At 43.1% G+C, this 23157-nt stretch overlaps 1 protein-coding gene across 10 annotated transcripts in view; it reads right to left on the reverse strand.

The window, feature by feature from the left end:
• sox5 (SRY-box transcription factor 5) overlaps positions 1 to 23157 on the reverse strand; it is a 198913-nt gene that overhangs the window by 17391 nt on the left and 158365 nt on the right. For 8 of the 10 annotated variants that reach the window (XM_044186029.1, XM_044186023.1, XM_044186025.1 and 5 more), the window contains 3 exons: positions 15701 to 15827; positions 12251 to 12336; positions 3892 to 4056 (listed from right to left, as the gene is read on the reverse strand). In XM_044186029.1, coding sequence (XP_044041964.1) covers positions 3892 to 4056; positions 12251 to 12336; positions 15701 to 15827 — 378 coding nt within the window. The remainder of the gene's footprint in view (positions 1 to 3891; positions 4057 to 12250; positions 12337 to 15700; positions 15828 to 23157) is intronic. The other 2 variants (XM_044186026.1, XM_044186021.1) reach the window with 1 other exon arrangement.

Here is a 23157-nt window from a genome sequence, read left to right on the forward strand (position 1 = left end):
GTGACTGTTTGGATATTAATTATATTGTCATATCTAATTCTCTCAGACAGACGACACAGCAGAGGCAGATATGACAGTTTCTTACAGTGTGTGGCATCGATTCAAACACTAACTCCTCTAGTACGTAAATGCACTTCACATTTTCTACTAATTTGTATTTGGAGAAAACAGGGGTGTAGATGTGACTGTACCTCGACAGTCTAGACTGATTGTTTTTGTTTTATTGTTTTATTTTCCCTAATTAAGGTAGGCCTGTTGGCTGAACACTAGCATTGTTAACACTCATTAGATTCCATTAGATCGAAAGAATTATTTACCGTCCAATACGTTCTGCAAACTCTGTTTAATGTGATGTCAATTCTAAATGTATTTGATAGTTTGCAATGGTAAGCCTTTAAATGGTTCTACTTTTATGGTCATACTAGGCTTCCAAAAGTGCTCAACTCGAAATTTCCAAGCTAATGACCCACTATACGATTTGAACAAACTGTTATATATTGCTGTTTATATGGCAATACATGTTCAGGATTGTTGTCAAAATTCTAATTCTTCCCAAAACACTAAAAATATAACAGTCAATAACAGTAGTATTGACAGCAGGTTGTCAGTTGCATATTGTCATTATATACCAGATGTTGTTATAGTTTGGTTAGAAAAGGGAAACTGAGGTTATTCTCTCCATTTCAGTTGTTTCTCAGCATGCTAACTCTAAAATTAGCGTGTGTGTACATGTGTGCAGTCATGGAAGACATATTCAGATCGTAATACAACCACGTAAATAAACTCCGCAGCAACTAAAAGTCATGCTTTTAAATAAAAGTACAGAAGTATTATCAGCAAAACATACTTAAAGTTAAAACCTAACCTAACACGGCAGCGGCGGATGGCCGCCCACCAGTGAATCTGGTTCTGTCCAAGGTTTCTGCCTCTTAAAGGAAGTTTTTCCTTGCCACTGTCGCCAAGTGCTTGCTCACGGTGGGATTTGTTGGGTCTCTGTAAATAATATTATATAGGAAAAGTGCAATGAGATAACTTCTGTTATGAACTGGCGCTATATAAATAAAATTGAATTGAATTGAAAGTTGCAAAAGTAAAAGTTTTCATTATGGAGAATGGCTTCTTTAGGAGTGTTATATTTATTCTATTATTGGTTTATTATTCCTGATGCCTTAAGATGCAGTTTTTTAATAATGTAGCTGGTCATGAACCATGTTAACGCTTTACACACTGTTGAATAGTTTTATCTATAATGATAATAAATAATAAATTATGAGCTGTATTGTATGTAAAATCTGCAAAGTATCTGTAGCTGTCAAATAAATGAAAGTACATAATTTCTTTCTGAAATGCAGTGGAGTAAAAGTATAAAGTACATAAAAATGGAAATACTGAAGAAAAGTACATCAAAATTGTTCTTAAGTACAGTACTTGAGTAAATGTAGTTCGTTACTTTTGGTCACTGCGTGTGTGTGATGCATGTCAGCGAATGAGCTACATATGGTGCATCATCTGAATTGCACCATTGTATGGGTCTGTATGCATGCCTGCCTACATCTAAAGATCCACTCTTGCATATAAGAAAGCTGCATGTATGCTGCAGTGATTTGTGCATTGGTATGCGTGTTTGTGAAGGGCTGCATGGTTTCTAGTTGGCATGGTGCCTTCTTCAACACCCGTGTGTGTGTGTGTGTGTGTGTGTAGGCATTTGCGCACGTGTGTGTGTGTGTGTGTGTGTGTGTGTCCGTGTCTCACCCGAGGGTAAAGCACTTAAGCGGTGTGTGCCTGAGTCCAAACAGCTGTGAGCAGAGGCAGACAGCGCGTCTCTCCCCACAGGGGGAGCACACCTCTGAAATATACATGTCACTCACCCAGAGAGAGAGAGAGAGCGATAGAGAGAGAGATAGGAACAGAGTGTTAGAAAGAATGAGTGAGAGCGCTGCAGTGGTCAGCCTGAAAGAAGGAAATCATAAAAGAAGAGATTGATAAGCAGATAGAAGCAGAGAGAAAAGAAAAAGAAAGAAAGAAAAATAAAAGAAAGAGAGAAAAGCAAGCAAGAAGGACAGAAGGAAGGAGAAAAAGAAAGAAAGAAAGAAAGAAAGATCTATAAATCACCACAGAGCACTTATCTAAAGTTTGTCTCTCGATGCTCACAAACAGTGCGAGTGCACAGGGGAGAAACACCAAAACAGTGGTGTGGCCAATTGGCCAGTTTGGCTCCATGGGGCCTGTCAGGGTGCCATGTGGGGCCACTCCCCAGTCTGCCACTCCTGCTGGACTGGGGAGGCCATTACGGCTCCCCACTTCCCCTCCACCACAGGCCGCAGCACTTGCCTGTCAGCCCAACTCCATATATATGGTAATAAGAAGAGTGTGTCCGTGGGGCGGGATGGTAGCGTGTGTGTTTGTGTGTGTGTGTGATGGAGGTGTAGGGAGGGGCTGATGGACCAGGAAGCAGGGGTGCAAGCTCTGGGGTCAACCGTAAGCTTTAATCTGTGCCATGAGCTAGGCCTGAACATGTGAGTGTGTGCAAGTGTGTTTGGCATAGGTCCAGAACAAAGCGTAAAAAAAAAACGGTGATGAAGAAGTTGCAAGTGGCAAAGGAAAAGATGTGAAAGTGGAAATAAGGACAGGAAAAGAAGAGGGGAGGAGAGAAGAGAAGAGAAGACAAAAGGAAAGGAGAGGAGAGGCGAGGAGAAGCGAGGACAGACGAGAAAAGGAAAGGACAGGACAGGACAGGACAGAACAGGACAGGAAAGGGAAAAAAAGTTGGGAAAATTTGATTTATGTGATAAAATGTTATGTAAAAATAAAATTTGAACAAATCAGAATGTCGAACTGTGGGATTTTGATAGCGTTGTCCTACTCTTAGACAAAAAGTCTGATCCCATGTGTGTGTCACTGTGTTGATTTGTGAGTGACCACTACACTTGTGGGGGGTCCTAGGGTGGACAGAGGATGGCAGGGGGGCATGGGGGTTCTGTGTGTGTATGGGTGGGGGAGGTGGTCAGGGTCCCAACGGCTGACCAGATATTCATAGAATTCCACTTGGATGGACACAAGGCTTCCCCTCGCCCCTATTGTGCAGCCAGCCGAGAAAACGGCACAAGCACCAATATATCCTCAAATCCACCGCGACCACATACCAGCTGGAGTTTTGTGATAAAGTTGGGGTGTCTGATTTGCAGAGGTGACTGTGAGTCTTGTCAGGGACCAAGCTGTACCAAGACGTGCATTAGTATGAGGAGCTGACCGTTGCTCAGGACACTTGTTTGATCGAAACAAAAAAGAAAGAAAAAAGGACAAGATTCGGGATGCAACGCACCCTTCAAACAAGCTTGGACACACATTTTCAGCTCATGCACTGCAGTGAAACACAATCTCGTCCAGGCAGACATTCACTCTTTCGGTCTCTGTTGTAATACTAGAAAGGCCCAAGCCTATAAAGTTAGACTGTAGAAGTCATTTTGGGCTATAATTGAGTCCAAAAATATCAGATTTTTTTCAAAAAGTGAAAGAATTTTCCAGCCCAGTAAGAATATCTTAATTTGCAGAAATACAAATCCACTTGTTTCAAGAATGTTTAAGAAATGAGTACCTTTATCTTGAAAAAAGAAAGAACAAGACAAGTTGATGTTGTAACAGGTTGATTTAAAACGACTTTAAGGACTGAATTACTAACAAAAATTACTTGATAAGAAGGAGTTCTTTTGAAGTTTGATGGTTAAACTTTTTAAGCCTTATTGTTTTAACCATATTGTCCGTTCATGTTATTTAGTAACTGGACATTTTGAAAATCCCCAAATCCACTGGCATTTCTAGTATTAAACACACACTCACACACACACACACACACACACACACACACACTAGCAGAGGCCTTTTTCGCCTTACCTTGGTCTTGTTTGATGGCGGGGAGCTGCGGCCCTTGTCGCTCTGTGGGTGTGTGTTGGTGGGTGGGGAGTGTGTGCCCAGGTTGCCTTGGGACTGCAGGCTGCCTCCGTGCTGCTTGGCCCCCGGGGAAACCTGCATGGCAGCGAGCTGAGCTGCGTACAACTGCTGCAAGGTCAGAGAGACAGGTAGACAGACAGAGAGGCGAGAGAAGACAGAAAGACAGCCAAGAGTTGTGTCAGGAGGGGGGAGTATTGGACAGTAAGAAAAGAAGAAGAAGAAGAGGAGGAAAAGAGAGGGGAGGAGGGGGAAAAAGGAGAAGAAAAGGGCGACATGAATAAATGAACACTCGAGAGCGCACAAACCAAAAAGAAGACGCTGGCTAAAAAGCTCTGGAAGAAGAGGCCATTAGTGGCCCGGCCTCTGTTTGTGTGACAGAGAGCGATAGAGAGGGACATCTCCACTGTCAACCCCCTCCCTCACCCCATGGGAGAAGCGCTAACAGCCTCTCTGACAGGCCCAGAGATGGCCATGTCCCCTCCAGGTGCATTGTGGGAGAAAGGGAAAACATTTTGGCTATCGAGGTCACGCCGGAGAGCCCGGCTCTCGCTCAAGGTGAAAAAAAGTGATGATGGAGAAGGAAAAGAGAGAGAGAGAGAGGGAAATTTGTGAAGCTACATGCCAGATGGGATATAACAGAAGTGTCTTGTGCCCCTGCGATGTTTTTAGTGTACTGACAATAAGACGCAAACACACACAGAAATGCTATGAAATAGTCTAAAATAAAGACAAATTGATTCAATAACTGCTGTGGGAAACAAATAGCAGGGTTTCCCTATTCTTATTTATGTATTTAATTAATTTCCAATTAAATAAAAGCATTATGGCGTGAGCTGCAATGGTGTGAAGATACTAGGGAATATTTATGCAATACCAATGTATCACACAAAACAGTCTCTGGCCAGTATTTCCACAGCAACAGACACAGCATAATATTCACAACTTGGAAGGAGCTTCAGTATTCATAAACACTTCTTTCTGTCTGTATCTTCGTCCTCAAAATCATCCTGCAAAGCTCAATTACTTTCATCTCAGCTAATACAAATCTCCAAGACGCTGTTTTGTTTTCTCAGAATTGTTATTCCCTCCTCTGAAGAGCAACAGAACGGTTGTTTAGCGAGAAGTAACTGATGTGTTGTTTTTTTTGAATAGTTATAATTGTTATTATTTATTTCTGGTGGAAGATTTTTCTGGAAGAGGACCATCCTTTTTTTTTTTTAGTTTAACTTCCGTCCTTCTGTTGGTGCTTGGCCGCCGGCCACCGGCGTCAAACAAAGGATGGTTTATGCAAATGGACAAGGAAGAGATGCTGTCACTGCTATCGCTCTCTCTCTCTCTGTCCATTTGTACCTCTCTCTATCTCTCTTGACAGCCACATTAGCTCCTACTCTCCTCTGCTATCTTAAATAAAGACATCTATCTCTTTTTATACAAACAGAGACATTCAAACTGGCAGCACACACACTCACACAAAGAAGTACTATTTGGAAGAAACTCACATTTGAATTTGAAATAATCTCCGCCTGACTGTCACTCACATGTGGCAACAACAATATTCACTGTCCAACACTGCAACAGCGATGTAAAAGCAGCATGTTTTTTGTTAAAATACTCTTCTATTGCTTTTACTTTTCATTTCACTCTTAAATAAGATACCTATCATTCCAAAAAGAATTGTACTTTGAGGCTAAAAAAATCTAAATAAGATGCTAGGTAACTTCATCCCTGACAAACACTTTCAGAGACTGGATGCTTTACATTTAAGAAATGTTGAATTGTGAAACTGAGGTTATGGACAGTTACGGAGAAAAGAGGGCTCTTCACACGTTCTACTGACTGTTGGGAGCCTTCTTTTCTTCATATTTGATATCTTTCAGCCTTGTTGCACCTTAGCGTTTTCTCAGAAGCACTGTAATCTTCTCAAAAGGTTTTTAAAAGTGAACATTTCTTTCTTTCTTCCTCTGGTGCTGTTTGTCTTAGTTTTGGTGAGAAACCCATGTCCAGAATGTCAGCATCTGCCGCTGTTATGGACACCGAGGGGAACAATGATAATTGAGGTACACACAGTAGACAGGGTGTGCTGCTGCTGATGTGGAAATCAGCGGGGGATCGGTCATGCTCTGCTGAGCTACACGAACGCGGTGCGAAGGACCAGATCAGCCTCCGCTCGCTCATTTCTCTTCAATTAGCTGCACTGTGGCTCCTGGAAGGGGGGGGATGCAGCCGAGCATGAACACTCCTCATCCCCCTCCCCTCCCTACCAGCCAAACCCCCTAGCAAGTGGACCACAGGCGGTGTGTGTATGTGTGCAAGTGTGTGTGTGTGTGTCCTGCCATATTCGGGCCAGTGGTTCAAAGGCCTCTTTATTTGCGGAGTGAATTGAGTTCCATTACAAGGCCAGCTCCCGTCACTCAAAGCCTGCTCAATAGGCCGGCGTGCAATGACACACACACACATGCTCACAAGCTCACACACACACACACACACACACACACACACGGTACAGAGGGCAGAGTCACTGTGGAGCGCGCCCTGAGCGTCGCCACAATGACATGCATGTCAACAAACAGGAAGTGACAGCGCAAAGCCCCCTGGGGTGACCGGAGGAGCGAACACACACACACACACACACATACGCAAGCAAACACACACAAACACAAAGAGCGACACAATGAGTGAGGGGGGGGGGGACTGCAATCGTAGTTGCAGGATGAGACTAAGGAATTTGAAATGTCACTCACCAGCCAGGCACACTGCTGAGCTGAGAGTGTGTGCGCGTTTGAACTGTTAAGACCTGCTCCTCACCCTTTCTGCCCCTAATCCCCTAATGTGAGCCCAGTCCCAACACATCTGCATGTGTTCGTGTGCATGCACGTGACAATGTCTGGTGGTCAGCGTGTGCTTGTCACATGACACCCCCCATATATGTTTGTATGTGTGTGCGCTCACATACACACACTAGGCTGTGTCCATTCTCTTAGTTGTGTTGTTTCTCCTGTCATCTCAGTAGGGGGGATCTATGTATGTGTGTGTGTGAGTCTTGGTCAATAATCTGCAGCTTTAGTCAGATTACCAGCTCGCCTCGTCTTTGTTGTCAGAGTTAGCGGTGCTTCAGAGCAGTCTGAGCTCTGTTGTTTACATGGACACCGAGGACTATTGTATGGATTTTAATGGATTCTTGTGTGTCTGTCTGTCTGACTTCCTGTCGGTCTAACCATGTTTTTTTCAGTTGTGACTGTGTACTGAAAGACAAAAAAAAAAAAGAAACAAGTGTGAGGTCTCTTTCATTTTTGTCTCTTTTGCTTTTGTTCTCATTTAAGTAACTGAAACATATTTGTGATTGAACTAAGCAATAAATACAAATATAAACAACCCACACAGAAAGCTGAATACAGTGGTCAAGTTTAAATAAAAATGATTACAATGCCTTTCTTATACCTTTATGGTACAGCCTCAAGGACAAACACAACATACAATCTGGGGAATTTTCTTTGACAACAAACATCTCAAATATGTGGGTTATTGTCTCTTTCCACTTGCTTTAGACAGTTGAAAAGAACGCTGAAAAAGAATCAAATTGAAGTTAGTTTTCACTTTACTTATAGTGAAGTGTTATTACTTCATCCAGTGCAACCACAATTTGGAGACTGACGGTCAATAAAGTAAGTAAGTAGGCTTTTACACCAATAATCATAGGACTGTATAGATTTATACAGTTAAAAATCCTTTTCCTTTACTCATTATGTGTTCGGAAGTGGTGAGACAGAATTTGCCTACTGCCGATTTGACTATAGTCACCTATCTCTGCTTTCACATTGATCCCACGCTGCTATCACAAAATGCCATTTCCATGCAACTCCAAAAAGCCTTTAAGGCCAAGAAGAAGATATCAACACTGAAGCAATTCTCACATCTGAGAAAATGCTTTGCAGCACCCTTTCTCTCTTCCAGATAAGGTTTTGTGGAGAAACGAGTTGCTCGATTGATTTCTCATTTACCTTCTGTCATCTGTCCCTGTCTCTTTTTTTCCTGTTTTTCCCTCACCTTCCCTCCCTCTAACCGCCTGTCTGTTGTTCCTCCGTCCATCTCTCCGGTGTACAGTGCAGTAATCCAGGACAATATGTTCCAACATCTGCCTCTCAATATGATGCCTGACCCACGCCATTGACCCTCTTTATACCACGCCGCACACACACACACACATTTAATCTCTCGCACACATCCACACTTACTTACTCCACTTACCTTCACCCCCCCCCCCCCTCTCTCTTTCTCTCTGTTTATCCTTTTAACTTATCATCCTTCTAAATACCTCTCAGGTACCTCTGCCTTTACACCTTTATCACCGATCTCTCTCTCTTGCCCGGATAAATGCATTTTTCAGCTCTCTGTCTGTCCTTCTCAGTCCATTTGTGTGATGTGGATGATATCAATGATATCAAGGGTCAATAGGGAGCCAGATTAACATGCTCTAATGCACAATGTCACACTCATCCCCCAGATTAAGATGCTAAATGCCAACCTTGTACACTCTAAAGCCTCCACTGCCTTGAAAACCGTCTGTGAAGGATTCTGTGTTAAGCTCCCACTGACTATAAGTGCTACTCTGTTGATTTCTATGGAGGATGTTTTAAATATAGAAAGAGCTTTAAATCATTGAGTGATGAATAAATTCGAAGCTGTGCTGTTGAGATTTTTTCTCTCTTCTTTCTATATAAACAGTTTTTATAGTGTAATCAGGGTAAAAGCTATTGTTCATCACTGATTTTTGCCTTTATGTCTATACTGTTAACAAAGAAGATGTTTTCGCATTAAAGACATCAAGAAAAACTGAGATGTGGATTCTGCAAAATGGTTTGGCGTAATATCAGGACCCACAATAAGTTATACATTCAAATGTATGCATTCACTTTAAACTACATATATGGCTGTTCTTGTAGTTGCAGATGACTTCACCAGGGCTTTTTCAGCTTGGGCTTGGAGACTACAGATTTCAGAAAGCCTGCCTCACAAATTGGGGGCATGGAGTTTAAATATATCAGTCAGGGAGGCTCAAATAGAAGACACTATGGAGTTGCATTATGGGAAATGTAGGATTCAGTGTTTCTGAGGCTTAACCTATAAGTCGAGACTAAAAGTCAGGATATCAGGCTCTGCTTCTTCAATTTTGATGATTCTTTAAAAAAATGATCTTTTGTAAGTCTCCAAACTTCAAAACATGTGCAATACTAAATAGCTGTAGTTCCCTTTTAATCCTGTTTGTCCAGTAGCCAAATTGTTGGTTTTTTTTATCCTACAAGGAAGTTAATGATGTATGAATCAAAATTGTTGCTGTTCAGAGAAAGACCATTACAAGGGTTCTTGGTAATAAAACTGTTGAAATTTAAACAGTTACTTAGTAGGCATTTGTGGTCACCAGCAAGGTGCCCGGTGCAGCTTTAATGTTGTACTGTATCAGTAGCTGTGTACTATATGAAGGTGTAGGCTGCCTACATTAGTACCATTGTACCAGTTTCCCAAGTGAGTCTATTGAGACTATTCTACTTGTTGAAAGTACTAAGGCACCAAAGGTCATGACCTGGACCCAGTTCAACTCTGCCCTCTCATTGCCTGAGATAAGAAACCTACTGTCACATGCATCTTGCATATCACTAAAACTCCAATATTAGTAATTTTCAGATTTTTTCCTCATTTAAAGATTGCATTGTTCCTTTGTGAACTGAAGAAAATTTACTTCAACTCATCCTTGACTTATAACACTTACAAAAATAAAGAATATATTAGATTTAAACTATAAATATTGTTGTTATATGTAGTTCTTGAAAAGTCAACATTTTAATATCATTTCAGAGGTGTATGGGAGGAAATGCATAACGTAGCACATATGAGGAAAACACTCATGACAAAGAGATTACACTATACACTGTAATGACTGTGTGTGTATGTGTGTAGTTCAAGTGTCCACATCTGTTCGCATGTTGCCATGCACTCTTGAATACAACTGGGAAGTTTATTGTGTGCACTATCTGAAAATCTTTCATTTTCTATCGCTATTTGTGTGTCTCGGCTAAGTGGGTTCACTTGTGTCCTCTCCGCCAAACCACTGTGTTGCCTTGGCGACCTGAGGCCCAAGCTAACTGTCATGTCTCGTCTCTGCAACAGAAACACCTCCTTATCAAATGAGGGCGCAGAGACGATCCCAAAGGAAATCCATCCACACTGAGACATCTGTACTTGTGTTAGCCTGGGCAAATCCGTTCCTTTCTGACAAGCCTTAATCTCAATATGTGACTGTGTTTGTGCGTGTGTGTGTGTGTGTGTGAGTGTGTGTGAGAGACCGTGCGTGTGTGTTTTTCTGGGAGGATTGTAAGAAAGAAATCTGCTAGTGAGATGTTTTTTTGCACTTGTTGTGTCCTGTCACCCCTCCCTGCTGGTAAAAAACAAAACAAAAATCCAATTGCAAGGTGGACAAAGCCGTTCAACTGGAGATTGAGTGAGTCTGAACACAGTCGAACATATGGACGGCTAGATTGAAGCAGTGATAACAGCGCAGAGGACATTATTCTCAGGCTAAACACACAAATGTGCTCTCACACACACACACACGCCAGTAATAATGAAATCAGTGACAACAGCGCGGTCCGTTCTCCATGATAGAATTATACAGCTATTTTATTCTCCCTGTAGTGTCTAACATATGGGGCAGCACGTTTTGGCTGACAGGTGCAAATGTATTACACACACTCCACCTAACCTTTAACCCATATTTTCCCATCATTCCCTGAGTGTGTGCACAGTAAGTGAAAAAGATGTGCAGGGAAATATGTGTGTCAATGCAGCTGTTTGTCTGTGTGTGTGTGTGCATGTATGTGTGTGTTGTATTTTATGGTAATGCGTGTCAAAGAAACATGAGGGCCAAGTGCAGCTTGTACCAAGGCCGAGCCCAACACTGGAGGTTAATGTGTTTCAGACAGGCAACTGGGGGGGGGGACGCCCGCGCAGGCTCTTAACCCCTGGGAGAGGGGGCCCCAAAGCCCACGTGGATCTGAGTGAAAGTATGTGAGGTCTAGTCGTGTGCGCTTGTCTGCGTGGGTCAGAGGGAGAGAGTGAGTGTACGAGCGGTGGTCGGGTCAGGATTACCAAGCGATAGGCCACTCATTCTAAATATGCAGACAGGAAAAGGACCGAAGTCAGACTCATCCTCCTTATAAGTTGGATAACAGATGTTTTTTTTTTTGTTTGTTTTTTACTGTTTTACCTCTCTGTGGTTTTGTCTCTCTCTGACTGTCATCTCTTTCTGCTTTCTTCCTCAAAACTGTCGCATTCCAGCGTCCAATCAAATTACACATCTCGGTTAAATCCTCAAATGTCATTTTTCATCATGCAGAACATAACATACAAACACACAAAGTTTAGGCTATAAAGTTTCATACGTCTGGTCACAACTCAAAAATGGCCCAAAAAATCTTTCTGTTTGGATGCTCTTTAAACTTACCCTAACACAGCAAACTTCAAGTCAAAAAGTGAACAGTCGTTAACTCTAATTTGAAAAAACAAACAAAACAATGCTTTTGTTGTAGCTTTACTTTGCGAAGCTCAGCCTCTTTGACTTGCATTGCTTGCTATTTCTGATGTGGCTAGCTAATCACTGCCCCTAATGAAACAAAACTCTGGTTTTTTAACACTTTGACTTATAGTTTGTGGTGTGTTTCAGCAATATATAGAATTTTTAGTGATTTGTGATTTTCTGACGTGAATAAAATTGACTTGACTAAAGACAACACATTTTGTAAGCATACAGTTGTGTTTTTCCCACTTTTCAGAGGCACGAAGCTTGCTGGAGATATGTAATCCATCCCAGTGAATAGCATTTTTTGTACTTGAAAATTGAGAGTAGGGAATACCTAAAACTGTTTCCTTCTTGGTGTGTTCAGGTGCTTGTAGAAAGATAGAACAAAATGTAATCATCACTTCAATCGTGATGATAACCTAAAAGTTAAATCACGTATAAAGCTGCCTCTGGAGTCTCTTCAGCATCACCCACAGATTAGTTTTGACATCATTGAATATTTCTGTCCTGTACTTCGTATTGCAAGACAAAGCCAAGGGCTAGGGTTACACTTGTCAGTTCTGTGTGATTTTTGAGCTCTGATCATGATGATCATGTTTTTATGGGATCACTGTCCACACTTGGCTGAAAGTGACAGCTCTGCCCCCCCGACTGTGTTTGTGGTCTTGTATAGCTCAGTGGGCAGTATGTGGTGTGAACACTGTCAGGGATAGGGGATTTACCACCTCTTACCTGGAGTTGTAGGGGTCCCAGGCCTGGTGTGGCAGCAGCAGCAGCAGCCATTGTTGTGGGGATGAGCTGGAGAGGGTAGGGGTCACCTGAGGAAAACCAGAGAAGACCACATGTTTTAGCATTTTCTACACATTATGCTAATATTTAATCAAAATCAGTGATTGCTTTTGGTGCATTTTTACACACTAGCATCCCCTTCCCCATGTCCTCCATCTCTCGTATCTCCCCTCTCCTTCATCTCTTTTGTTTCGTCCTGTAGCATCCCTCTCGTCTCTCACCCTTTCCTGCTTTGTTACCTTTTCTCCACCCATCCCTTGCACTATCCTCTGTCCTCATTCTATCTCCCCTTCCTCTCCCTCATCCTACATCTCTCTCTACATCCCCCTCCCATTCCCCTCATCCTCTTGTTTTTCTCCTCCCTCTCATCCCACCTTCATCCCTCTCTTCCCCTCGCCTCACCCCCATCAACCCCTCTCTCACCACTACCACCACCACCACCTGAGTCCCTCTCTGCAGCTGGTAAAGCCGTCCTTTGTGTGCGCTGTCGGTAGGGCCTTAATGAAAAGCCTGATTGTGTGTCCTCCTCCTTAATACCCCATGACAAAGAGCAGCGAGGTGAGGGGATTCTGATAAAGCTGGCCCCAGCGCTGTAATTAAGAGCCGCCACTGCCGATTGCTGCGCTCTCCTCTCTCTTTTTTCCCCTCAACTGTTCTCCTGCTTTGTTGGGAGAGGGCTGCTTTCAGTCTCTCTCTCTCGCCCGTCTCCCACTTTCTCTCCCCTTGTGTCCTCCTTGTTGTCATCTTTCTCTCTTCACAAGTTATTCACCACCTCTATCCCTTACTTTCTCCCTCTTTCCCCCTCTGTCAGGAATGATAAATCAACAGACAGATGGACGAACAGGGCAGAGGAAGAAGTGCTGAGAGAAAAGGACGAGTGTGGATTATTAGTGACCAGGTGCAGATAGGCCATGCTGTAATTACTCCGAGAGAAAGAGAGAGAAAAAAGGAGGGAGAGAAAGGTCAGAGATGAGGGGAGGAGGAGATGGAGGGTGAGGAAGGGCTGATAGGCAGAGGAGAGGAGAGGAGAGGAGAGGAGAGGAGAGGAGAGGAGAGGAGAGGAGAGGAGAGGAGAGGAGAGGAGAGGAGAAATACTGTACTTAATTATCACCATAACGTGCCTGTTGACAGCTCTGATTTACATTTGGACATGCCCACTAACCAAAATATGGTACACGGAGGTCAAACTTTTATACTGGAGTCACACAGAGGAAACTATTCTTCATGGAGAAAACTTGGTAATGTTTTGCAGGGCTTGACCTTGCATTTCTGACCTGAACCTTCAGAACAGCGGTCAGCCTTTTGGCTGTATCAGGACCTATTATTGTACATGTGTGTGCCCATGTAAATGTGTGTGTACGCTTGGCATGAGCCAAGAGTTTCCTTCCGACATATTTTCCCATATAACTCGTTCTTTAAAAAAAAGAAAAAGCTGAGACATTCTTTTCTCCAGCGGGGAGGGAGGGCAGGAGGGATTAAAGAATTATTTCAGGACTGTGTATTCTAGGAGATGGGTCTTTTCTCCTCGTTCCCTGGACAAACATGAGCTGGGTGGATATTTTTGCTCCTCCTGGGGGTCGCTGTAACAAAAGGGAGAAGGACGGAGGAAAGCTCTGTTGCTCTTGGCTTGGGGACAGTGATCTCGCCGGACAAGGATGAAATTTCTCACTGAAAAATGGACGAAAGAGGGAGATAGGCCGAGGGAAGTGAGATGCAAAAACGTCATCAATGTCCTTTTGGTGTCAATTTAGGCAACGTTTTACATTTTTTAAAATTCTTTAAGAGGCACTCCACTACAATGCCCCTTTAAATGTATTTCAGCGACATCTCTAAAGTATTTGAAAATTATATGAAACACAAGAATTTGACAAACCTTGGTACTGCAGAGGCCACATGTGGAATAACACATTATGCTTTTATAATTTGCATGACTGAAATGTTTTGAGATCAAAAGCACTCTCAAAAACATGTCTTTAGTAACTGAGAGCTGACATGCACATACGTTTTCAGTTTGTTTTTTTAAATCTTATTTACGCAACTAAGTTTTGGAAATAAACGGAGAAAGTGAAAATCAGCTTTAAATTAATCTTTTTAAGAAAAATATGAACATGTCATACCTGAAAATGCAGTGCTGTTTAGAACTAATTTAGTTTTCCATCTTTAAAACAGGTTATAAAAAAGTCCTCACAAAAGTTATCAACAGTTATCTTTAGCTTTAACATATTGTATCAACGGCTTGGACAATAGAAAAATTATGTTACTGTTTAACAAGTGTTTAAACAAGACAGACACTCGGTGCACAGAAGTCCATACTGTGCAGATAAAATCTATTCATATCTTCAAAGCTATGAAGAGCCGTGAGAATATGTCAGAGCACAATGCTACACATGTCCTATTTAGAGCTGCAGCACCAAACTACATCAATTCACAACAACTTTGAAAGTTGCCAGAGAGTTTTCTCAGGGGCGGCTCAGCCTGGCGCAGCGTGCCAGTCCGGTTGGAGTTGGCGGAGGCAGTGAAAAGACAAGCCCACCACTTGACAGGGTATTTACGTGGGCAGTGGGCGTGGGTGAAGATGGCACTAATTAAAATGGAATGGACTTGTTTGGGAAGCTGTGAAACTCTAAGGGGGTGGGGGGGAGCAGGACTGAGTGTGCATGAGCTTGCGTTTGTGTGCACGCTCACATATCTGTGTCTGAGTATTTTTTTTTTTTTTTTTTTGTGTCTGCGATATCACAAAGCAATCTCTGGCTGCCTGGACGTTTGTGTGTGTATATGTGTGGTAGTGTGTGTGGGCTGTGTTGGAAACATGTTCTGGCTGCGTCCTGTGTTAATGTGAGGAGAACCTGGGGCAGGTCACATTACCACCCTCCCGAGCCCCCACCCCCCCTCTGCTAACCCCCCCACCGTGCATTTATTCCCAGCATCCCCTGGCAAGCACCCACCCCTTCGTCTCTCTCCCTCTCTCTCTCTATCATGGTAAACAACACATTGCCACACAGCCGGAGCGTGATAGCCAAAAAAAAAAAGAAAAAAAAAATTCATGTCCTGCAGGATGCCTGTATTTTGTTGCTTTTATACATCAAAAAATAGACAAGACAAAAGGAAGGAGCCAAAAGGACTGAGTGAGAGAGGGAGAGAGAGATAAAGAGAGAGAGATTGAGAGTGTAAACAGGAAGGGTGTATTTGGACTGGTTTTTCTATTAAGAGAGAGATGTTGTTGTAGGGGCGAGCAAGTCTTTTGGGAAACAATCCGACTCCTTGTGTGGGAAGATGGCCAGACTCTACCTTGCTTGGTGAAAAACATTTGAAACATCACACATAAAAAGTACTTTTACACTGAAAGTTGCACCTATTTATGAACGTATGTGTGTGTATGTGGATGTTACTCACTGCAGCCAGGCTTGTAGTTGAAGCCAGGGGGCATGAGGAAGCCCTGCTGGGCTGCAGCCGCTGCCAGAGTCCTCTGGTCTGGAGGAAAGACGGGGATCATCAGCGGGGGGAGTTGGCCCTGGACCTGCTGATGAAGGAGGGAGAAGAGAAGGGGAGAAAGGGAGAAGAAGGCATGAAAGGCAGCGATGAAGGATGGGTGGATGGAGAAAAAGAGGAGGAAGAGGAAGAGGGGAGAAAAAAGAGAAGAAAACATGAGCACCTTTGGCATCTCTTTAAGTGACCATCCATAAACATGCACAAAATACAATGTTCACAATAATGCTAAAAATAGCGCTGTGTAACTGATCCCAGAACAGCTTTAAGTACCATTCTGAAGACAGTTACAGTTACATCTGAATTACAGCATAATAATTTCTCAGAATCATATGCATTCATGCTCATATACATATATTCATGTAATACATATGGAACACACATATGACATCAGTCTGCAAAGACACTAATGAAATCCCCCCCCCCACACACTCAGACTCTAAACACTCTTCTCAATTCAAAGACAGAAAGCAAGTCATGAGGACAGTTCACCAAACTCTCACAACAGCTGGCCTTTTCCTTTTATTTGGAAGATGATGTTCTCTTCCTTCTCCCCGCATCTCCCCCCCCAACAACCCAAACACACCAACGCACACACAAACACAAGACGCAACCCTCCCTGTGCGCCCGTCGGCAGAGAGCCATACGACTTCACAAGGTTTCCAGGATTTAAAAAGGAGAAGCAGAAAAAAGCTCCTCCGATGGGTGGCTTTGGCAGGGACGACAAGAGAGGGCGAAAGGGAGAGAGAGAGAGAGAGAGAGAGAGAGAGAGAGAGAGAGAGAGAGAGAGGGAGAAGGAGAGATAGGGAGTCAGAAAGAGAGAGAAGTAGGAGACAGATGGTTGCACTAAACAGCGTTCTGCCAAAAACAACACACAAAGACTCGCGTGTGATGGACTGACTGACAGTTTGAGAGGAAAGATAGGAGAAGATGAGGAGAGGAAGAGAGGGAGAGTGGGAAAAGGTGAGACATGGAGGAAAATAAGGAATCTTATCGAGCTGTAAAGCTGAGTTGTAATGCTGGTATGATGTAGAAACCACAAATATAAAGAGAGGGAAGGAGCTCAAGCCAAATTCTGTGCAAATTTTAAGCAATTTTCCAAAAAGTCAAAACAAGAAAATCAATGTTTCCATAAACTACTGGGCAACATTTTGGATGCAACATACTCAATAGAGCCCCAGTAACTCTTAGGTACATCTTGTCATTCATGTTTTTTTCTTTAGTCAACTCGCTTTTGTTGAAACATATAATGTGGTATTTTCATTGGCCATCACTTTTGCTTTCAAATCTTTGGGCATGGCAATAATACAACAATGCTGCGCCTACACTGTACTAAAATAAGATAGAAAGAAGATTTATTATTTATCTACCAAATGAGTTTCATCACTCCTGTAGTTCTTCTCTCTATCAATACAATATATATATTTTTTTACATCTAAGTTACTGCAAAAATGTTTTCTTGCGTCATTTTTTTTCAAATGTTTTGGGTCTCCCTTTGAGTTCTGTTATGTGCATATTTAAAAATGCCATAAAAACAGGTGTATGGAAACTAACTTCAGACAAAAGTGTATGTATGTCCACCTGTGCAATCTTAAGGACTTGATAAGATAAGATTCAACTATTTAAATCAGTTCACAGGTTGTTTGTGTGTTTCTTTCAGTTTATGTCCTTCAAAATAAGTAAAACTCTTAAAATTATTCTTTCTTTTCACTCGTGTGCATTAGTAGAGACAGATGAGTATTTGATTTGGGCAAATATTTGGTCTCTACAGAGTATTTGTTTGTATGAGTTAAGTTGGATTAAATCAACATGTTTTAAACAGACCTACAATAAAACTGGAAGGATGGATGGCTTTGGACAGCAAATAACCAAAATGGAATTAATGGTATACTCCAACAAATTTAAATTGCACTTCCATAAAGTTGGGATGCTTGTGAGAAACAGATTAAGAAAATGAAAGGTCAAAATCGAAGCAGCACAGTCCAAGAAAATCACAGTCTAGAGACTGTGAAAACAACCCTGATGACATCATCAGGGTTATTTTCACAGTCTCTAGAAAGCTCCTCCAGAGCCACAGAAGACATTATACAACTGTTTTCAAAGGCTGACTAATACTCCTCATGATGAGTAAAATGAGTGCCCCTTTAAATCAAATCCCTGATAGGGTCTTTAGGCCTTTGACCTGTACTCCTGGTTGCAAAGCACTTTGTTCCCTCTTTACAACTCATCTCCTCTTTCCTCCTTCTCTTGTCCCTCTTATTTTGCCAGGAGAGCAGAGGTAATGGCTGAATAGGATAATGGGCAGGTAAAAGCTGTTTGATGTGGAAAATTGATCTGGAATGATGACGGCTGGCTGGAAATGGCTGCACAATCATAAGGATGCGGTGGTGCCACGGTACAATCAGGTAATGTCTGGGTCATATGGACACTTGAAGTGGTTAGTGCTTGAGACAGGTAAATAGAGAGAGAGAGCGGCTGCCTCCCCAGTGCTAACAGTGCTCCCAGCTTTCCCTGCCTGTGTGTGTATACTCAAGTTTCCCTGGGCGTATGCATGCCCGTGTACTGTAAATACCTATGAGTGTGTGTTTCTGTGTGTGTGTCTCCTCCTCCCCCTCCTCCTGCTCCTGTGTGTCGGCATGCGGCAGCCAGCAGCACTGTAATCAAACTATCACGGCGCAGGGGAATAGCGCTCTCTTCAAGCGGCTCCTGTTTCCCCCTTACACCAAAAACAATAATTACTCCACCATTTTGGTAAACCATAAACCACCGTGCCGCGCGATCAGAAGGGAGAGGCGTTCCAGCGCGAAGCTCGGACAGGACCCCCGCGGGGACGAATCACAGACAGAACAGTTCCGCTTTGCCTTTCAGGCCTAATTGGACATATGCTGGAGTGGAGCTGGCTAGCAATACTGTAATGTACCGTAGGGAGGAGGAGAGGAGAGGAGAGGAGAGGAGGAAGATAAGTCCGTGGCAGCTGTAATACATACTGTACATAGACACACTGGCACATATACTGTATGACGTCTGTGTGTGTGCACATGGCTTTCCTTTCTTTCATTACAAATGAAAATGAAAATATCATAGAATTTCAGAGTCTTCTCTCTATAGCTGACTCTTTCTCTATCTCGTGACAAAAAGCCTGCATACAATAGGAAGACATTAATCAGCCTAGGGACTGTTGCACAATACATGCAAGTCTCCACAATGGGAGAAGGATATCGAACACCAGAAAAAATGAACAAAATGGCAAGAGAAAGACATAAAAGAATATGAAAAAAACTGAAATATACAGAGAGACCGTGAGAGAGAGAATGGTTTATGAAGAATCATTCCATCCCATATGTTGCTGTTATAATCGTTGAGTTGGATATGTGTATAACAGCTGTTGAGCTGATGAGCAGCACCACTAGCCTACCATGGTCATTAGCATACACACACACATTAACCTCCAAAGGGTAATACACACAAACAACACACACATGAGGCGGAAAACATGGTCAGAGCAAGTTGAGCGTAACAGGGAGCAACAAGGGACTACAAAAACTGTCTGAACAGTGTGTTTGGGTATGTGTGTGGAGCGGTCATGCGGGTGGGGGGTTTGTCCATTAGCTGATCATATGATATTAGAGTGGATCCATCTCCCTCATCATGCCCCCTGTGCATTCCTTCCTATTTATATTCCTTTACTATCTGCAAAATGAGCTAATCTGATATTTCTCCTAATACTGGATATACAATAATGCAATACCTTAAAGTGGATTATGAGCTCTGTGTGTTAGCCGCGTGATCGTAGTGTAAACTTTGAAACCAAGCGGAAGAAACTAGAGGGAGAGAGCTCTCCCAAATCAGAGAATAGGAATCAGAGACAAAGAGATGCATTGACAGAAGGAAAGAAAAGCCTGCGAGAGAAAGTGAGGGTGAGAGAAACAGAGAGACGGAAAGTGAGAGCGAGGCCAGATCTATCAGACAATCTCCAGATCCCACATAAAGGAAAAGGCACATCTGAAACAGCAGGCGCTTTGGGGAATAACGCACTCCTCAGCTTCTCTTTCACATCAGGCCCAAAGCGAACATGAAAACCTACAACACACACAGACAAAACATCACACTGCTGCTACTGTAGGCTGCAACGTGGAGAATAAGGGGCTCTGCTTTTTATCTGCAAACCCCTCCTTGTCCAAAAAAGAAACCTGAAACAAACAAAACCGGAACTCATCTGAAAAAAATCCTCTAATCAGTGAAAGCTGAACGCAAAACAAAGAAAAATACTCGGAACTCGGAAAAAGAACGACATATAATATATATATAAAGAAAACGTGAAACTTTTTCTGAGAACTTTCACAGGGGCAAAGAGGACAGATAGGAAGAGAGAAGTCGACAATTCACCCTGGCGAGAGAACGTCTCAGGAAGTAAACAGCAGATAGACAGAACTAAATTAACAAGAGAGGGAGAAAGAGAGAGAGAAAGAGAGAGAGGGGAGCAAGAGTTGGATAATTGGCAGCAAGTCGAGGCTGCGTTCACCGCGCGCCAGGAGGCACAGCTTGAACTTAAAGCGCCGCTGCGGCATAATGAAGATGTGGCCGCTAATTAACATATGGGGTGCGAAACAGGTTGGTTGGCACGCGGCGCGCTAAAAACTCCAAGGTAAAGTTATTATTGGGGAGTAATTAGCTCTATGAAGTTAATGCACCGAACAATAGCTGCCAGCGCCGCACAATATGGCTCGCATCTGAGTGCGCGAAAAAAATAGCCCCCGCTAAAGTGCGAGTCCCACAGCTAAAATCTGTTGGCGACCATATGCTCCGGCAATTAATGCAAGACCTGGATGACCTATTGCTAAAGAAGGGACGTGCGAGTGATAGAACCAATAATTAATTTGGAGAGAGAGAGAAAGAGAGAGAGAGAGAGATAGCTGGCTTTTAATATTAGTCCATTAACTTTCTATGGACAGGGGCTATTAGAGGCCAGCCGGCTGTGAATGTAGGGGCATAGTTCATGTCGCAGTGGCACTGCAATGGCTAGGATGCACACACACACACACACACACACACACACACACACACACACACACACACACACAGGTATGTCTGTGTGTGAGTACATTAGAGAGAAATCATGTGAGAGAGGGTTGGTCTCAGTGGGAATGGCTGGTTGGTTGTGGTCCAGTTTATGAGTTTGTGTGTATTTGTGTGTGTGTCTGCGTATGCACATCGACACATACAGTGCAATAAGGAAAACACAAATTACACTGGTTGCAGTGTAATGGGAGTGATTAAACAATTACACAGGCAATTGGGTTAGCCGCTCTCATGCACAGAGTACAGAGGTACTGGTGTGTTGTGTGTGTGCATGTATGCGGTATATTGTATGTGTGTGAAAATGAATGAAAAGCATCTTTTTTAGTGTTTTTGCTTTTGTTTTTCTCATTTCTCCCACAGAATGAAAAATATTCAACACAGACAGAGGCTGTGCTTATGATTGCATCAGGTATTACACTTGGAGGGGTGTGTATGTGTGTGTGTGTCTGTGTGCTTGAGTTACCAATGTAGGTTAACCTTAAGAGAGAGCTTGTTAGCTGCTGTCGCCGGCGCGTCTGGCCTCTCTTAAACTAGTCAAAGTATCAGGTGGCTTTAGTCATTTTCTGATTCTATCTCACTTTTTCTTCTCCTCTGTCCACTTTGCTGTCTCCCACCTATAGCAACGGCGGTGCTTGATGAGATTAAAGACAGCCCACAGAGGTGGAGAGGTAGACACACACTTGACTGCATGTGTGTGTGTGTTTTGGTTGAGTGAGTTTTGATTCATTAGGCAGGACACACTTGTGTTCCCTCATCCCTCTGTTTCAATATACGTTGTGAGTGTGTGTCTTGCCTCTATTCTATGAAAATGTGTCCGTGTTCTCAACGTAAGCCCTGAGCCGCTCGGCAGGTGAGCTCCTTTCATCCCCGGCGCGCTTCCCCGCACGGTGGCAACAGTTGTCCCCGGCAACACCGGGGGGAGCCTCGGAGACAAGTCGTTTAATTAGAATGAGAGAAGACGAGAGGGAAAGCAAAAGTATGAGGAAATGTGCTCACCCCTTTGAGCTTAACAAGAAGGCCCCTAGCAGGGGGTAGGAGTGCATGTCTGTGTGTTTTTGTGTGTCTGCATGTCTTTATGTGCACACATGTTCTTGTTTTACAATTCTTTAGAGAGCAAGTTGTGTTACACCCTCAGATTGAGCACAAAGCTTTGCAAAGTAACAATCAGTTTTCCTGGTCCTTACCCTGAGGGATGAGTTTAAGGTCAGGATGTTTGGGTTCAGGTTTAAGATTAAATTTTGGATTAGGTTGGTTGGGTTAAGGTAAAGGATAATTTCAGGTTAAGCGTTAGGATTAGAGGTTTTAGGGTTAAATTCAGTACTTGGACTAAAGAACAGATCAAGGGTTAAGCTAGGATTACATGTAGCAGAGCTCCCTCAAAAAGTAAAACACTATGAATGTGTGTGTTTGGAGGGGGGAAGAAACAAAATGAATGGATCATAATTGATGCTTATTCATGGATAATTCCAGGTAGAATCAATTAGTCAGAGCGAGGAAGTATCCAATCACTGACTTCTGAACACTAATGAATGGTGTGTGCACGTGTGTCCTATTCATACTGTATGTCATTAGCTTGTGTTGCTGTTATGTCTGTCTCTGTAAATGAACTCGCTTGTTTGTCAGCTCGCGCCACATTCGGCGAGTGCCGTTGGCCTAAATAGTGGACGCTAACACGCATATCGCTAGCTTGATTTGGGTTTCAGGGTGAGAAAAAAATAGGAAACCGGACGCGAGGACAATAAATAATTTGTCCTCCTTTCATGAGGGATGTGTGTCACTCTCCTCTCTTTTTCATGAGCTTGATTATTCGTTTCATTTCATCACCTCTTCCAAGTGGACGGTTGAAAGCATTCTTCACAGGCCTTTGGGGGTTTGGGCTTAACAAAGCCAAGGACGCAGACACACACACACACACACACACACACACACACACACACACACACACACACACACACGAAGGGACAGCTGAACTCAGCCTCGTTAGGGGGAAATGCAATCACAAGGGGCTTATCATACAGACACAAAACACACAAACCCCAACACACACCCCAACACACTGAACCTGGTGCCCTCTCTCTGGCAGGCCATTGTATTGTGGGATTGCGCGGACAATCTCTTCATGAATGATTAAGCAGTGTATTTCTCGACCGAGTCTTTGATGATGAGTGTGTGTTTGATCATCAGGCGAGTGTGCGGCGCTCTCTGTGACTGCTTTCGATACTTGTGCGCGAGTGAGCGTATATTTTTGTATGTTTGTCCATGTTTCTGTGTACTTTGATGTGTGT

This window comes from Siniperca chuatsi, linkage group LG23 (assembly GCF_020085105.1).
Source record: "Siniperca chuatsi isolate FFG_IHB_CAS linkage group LG23, ASM2008510v1, whole genome shotgun sequence".
Taxonomy (NCBI): Eukaryota; Metazoa; Chordata; class Actinopteri; order Centrarchiformes; family Sinipercidae; genus Siniperca; species Siniperca chuatsi.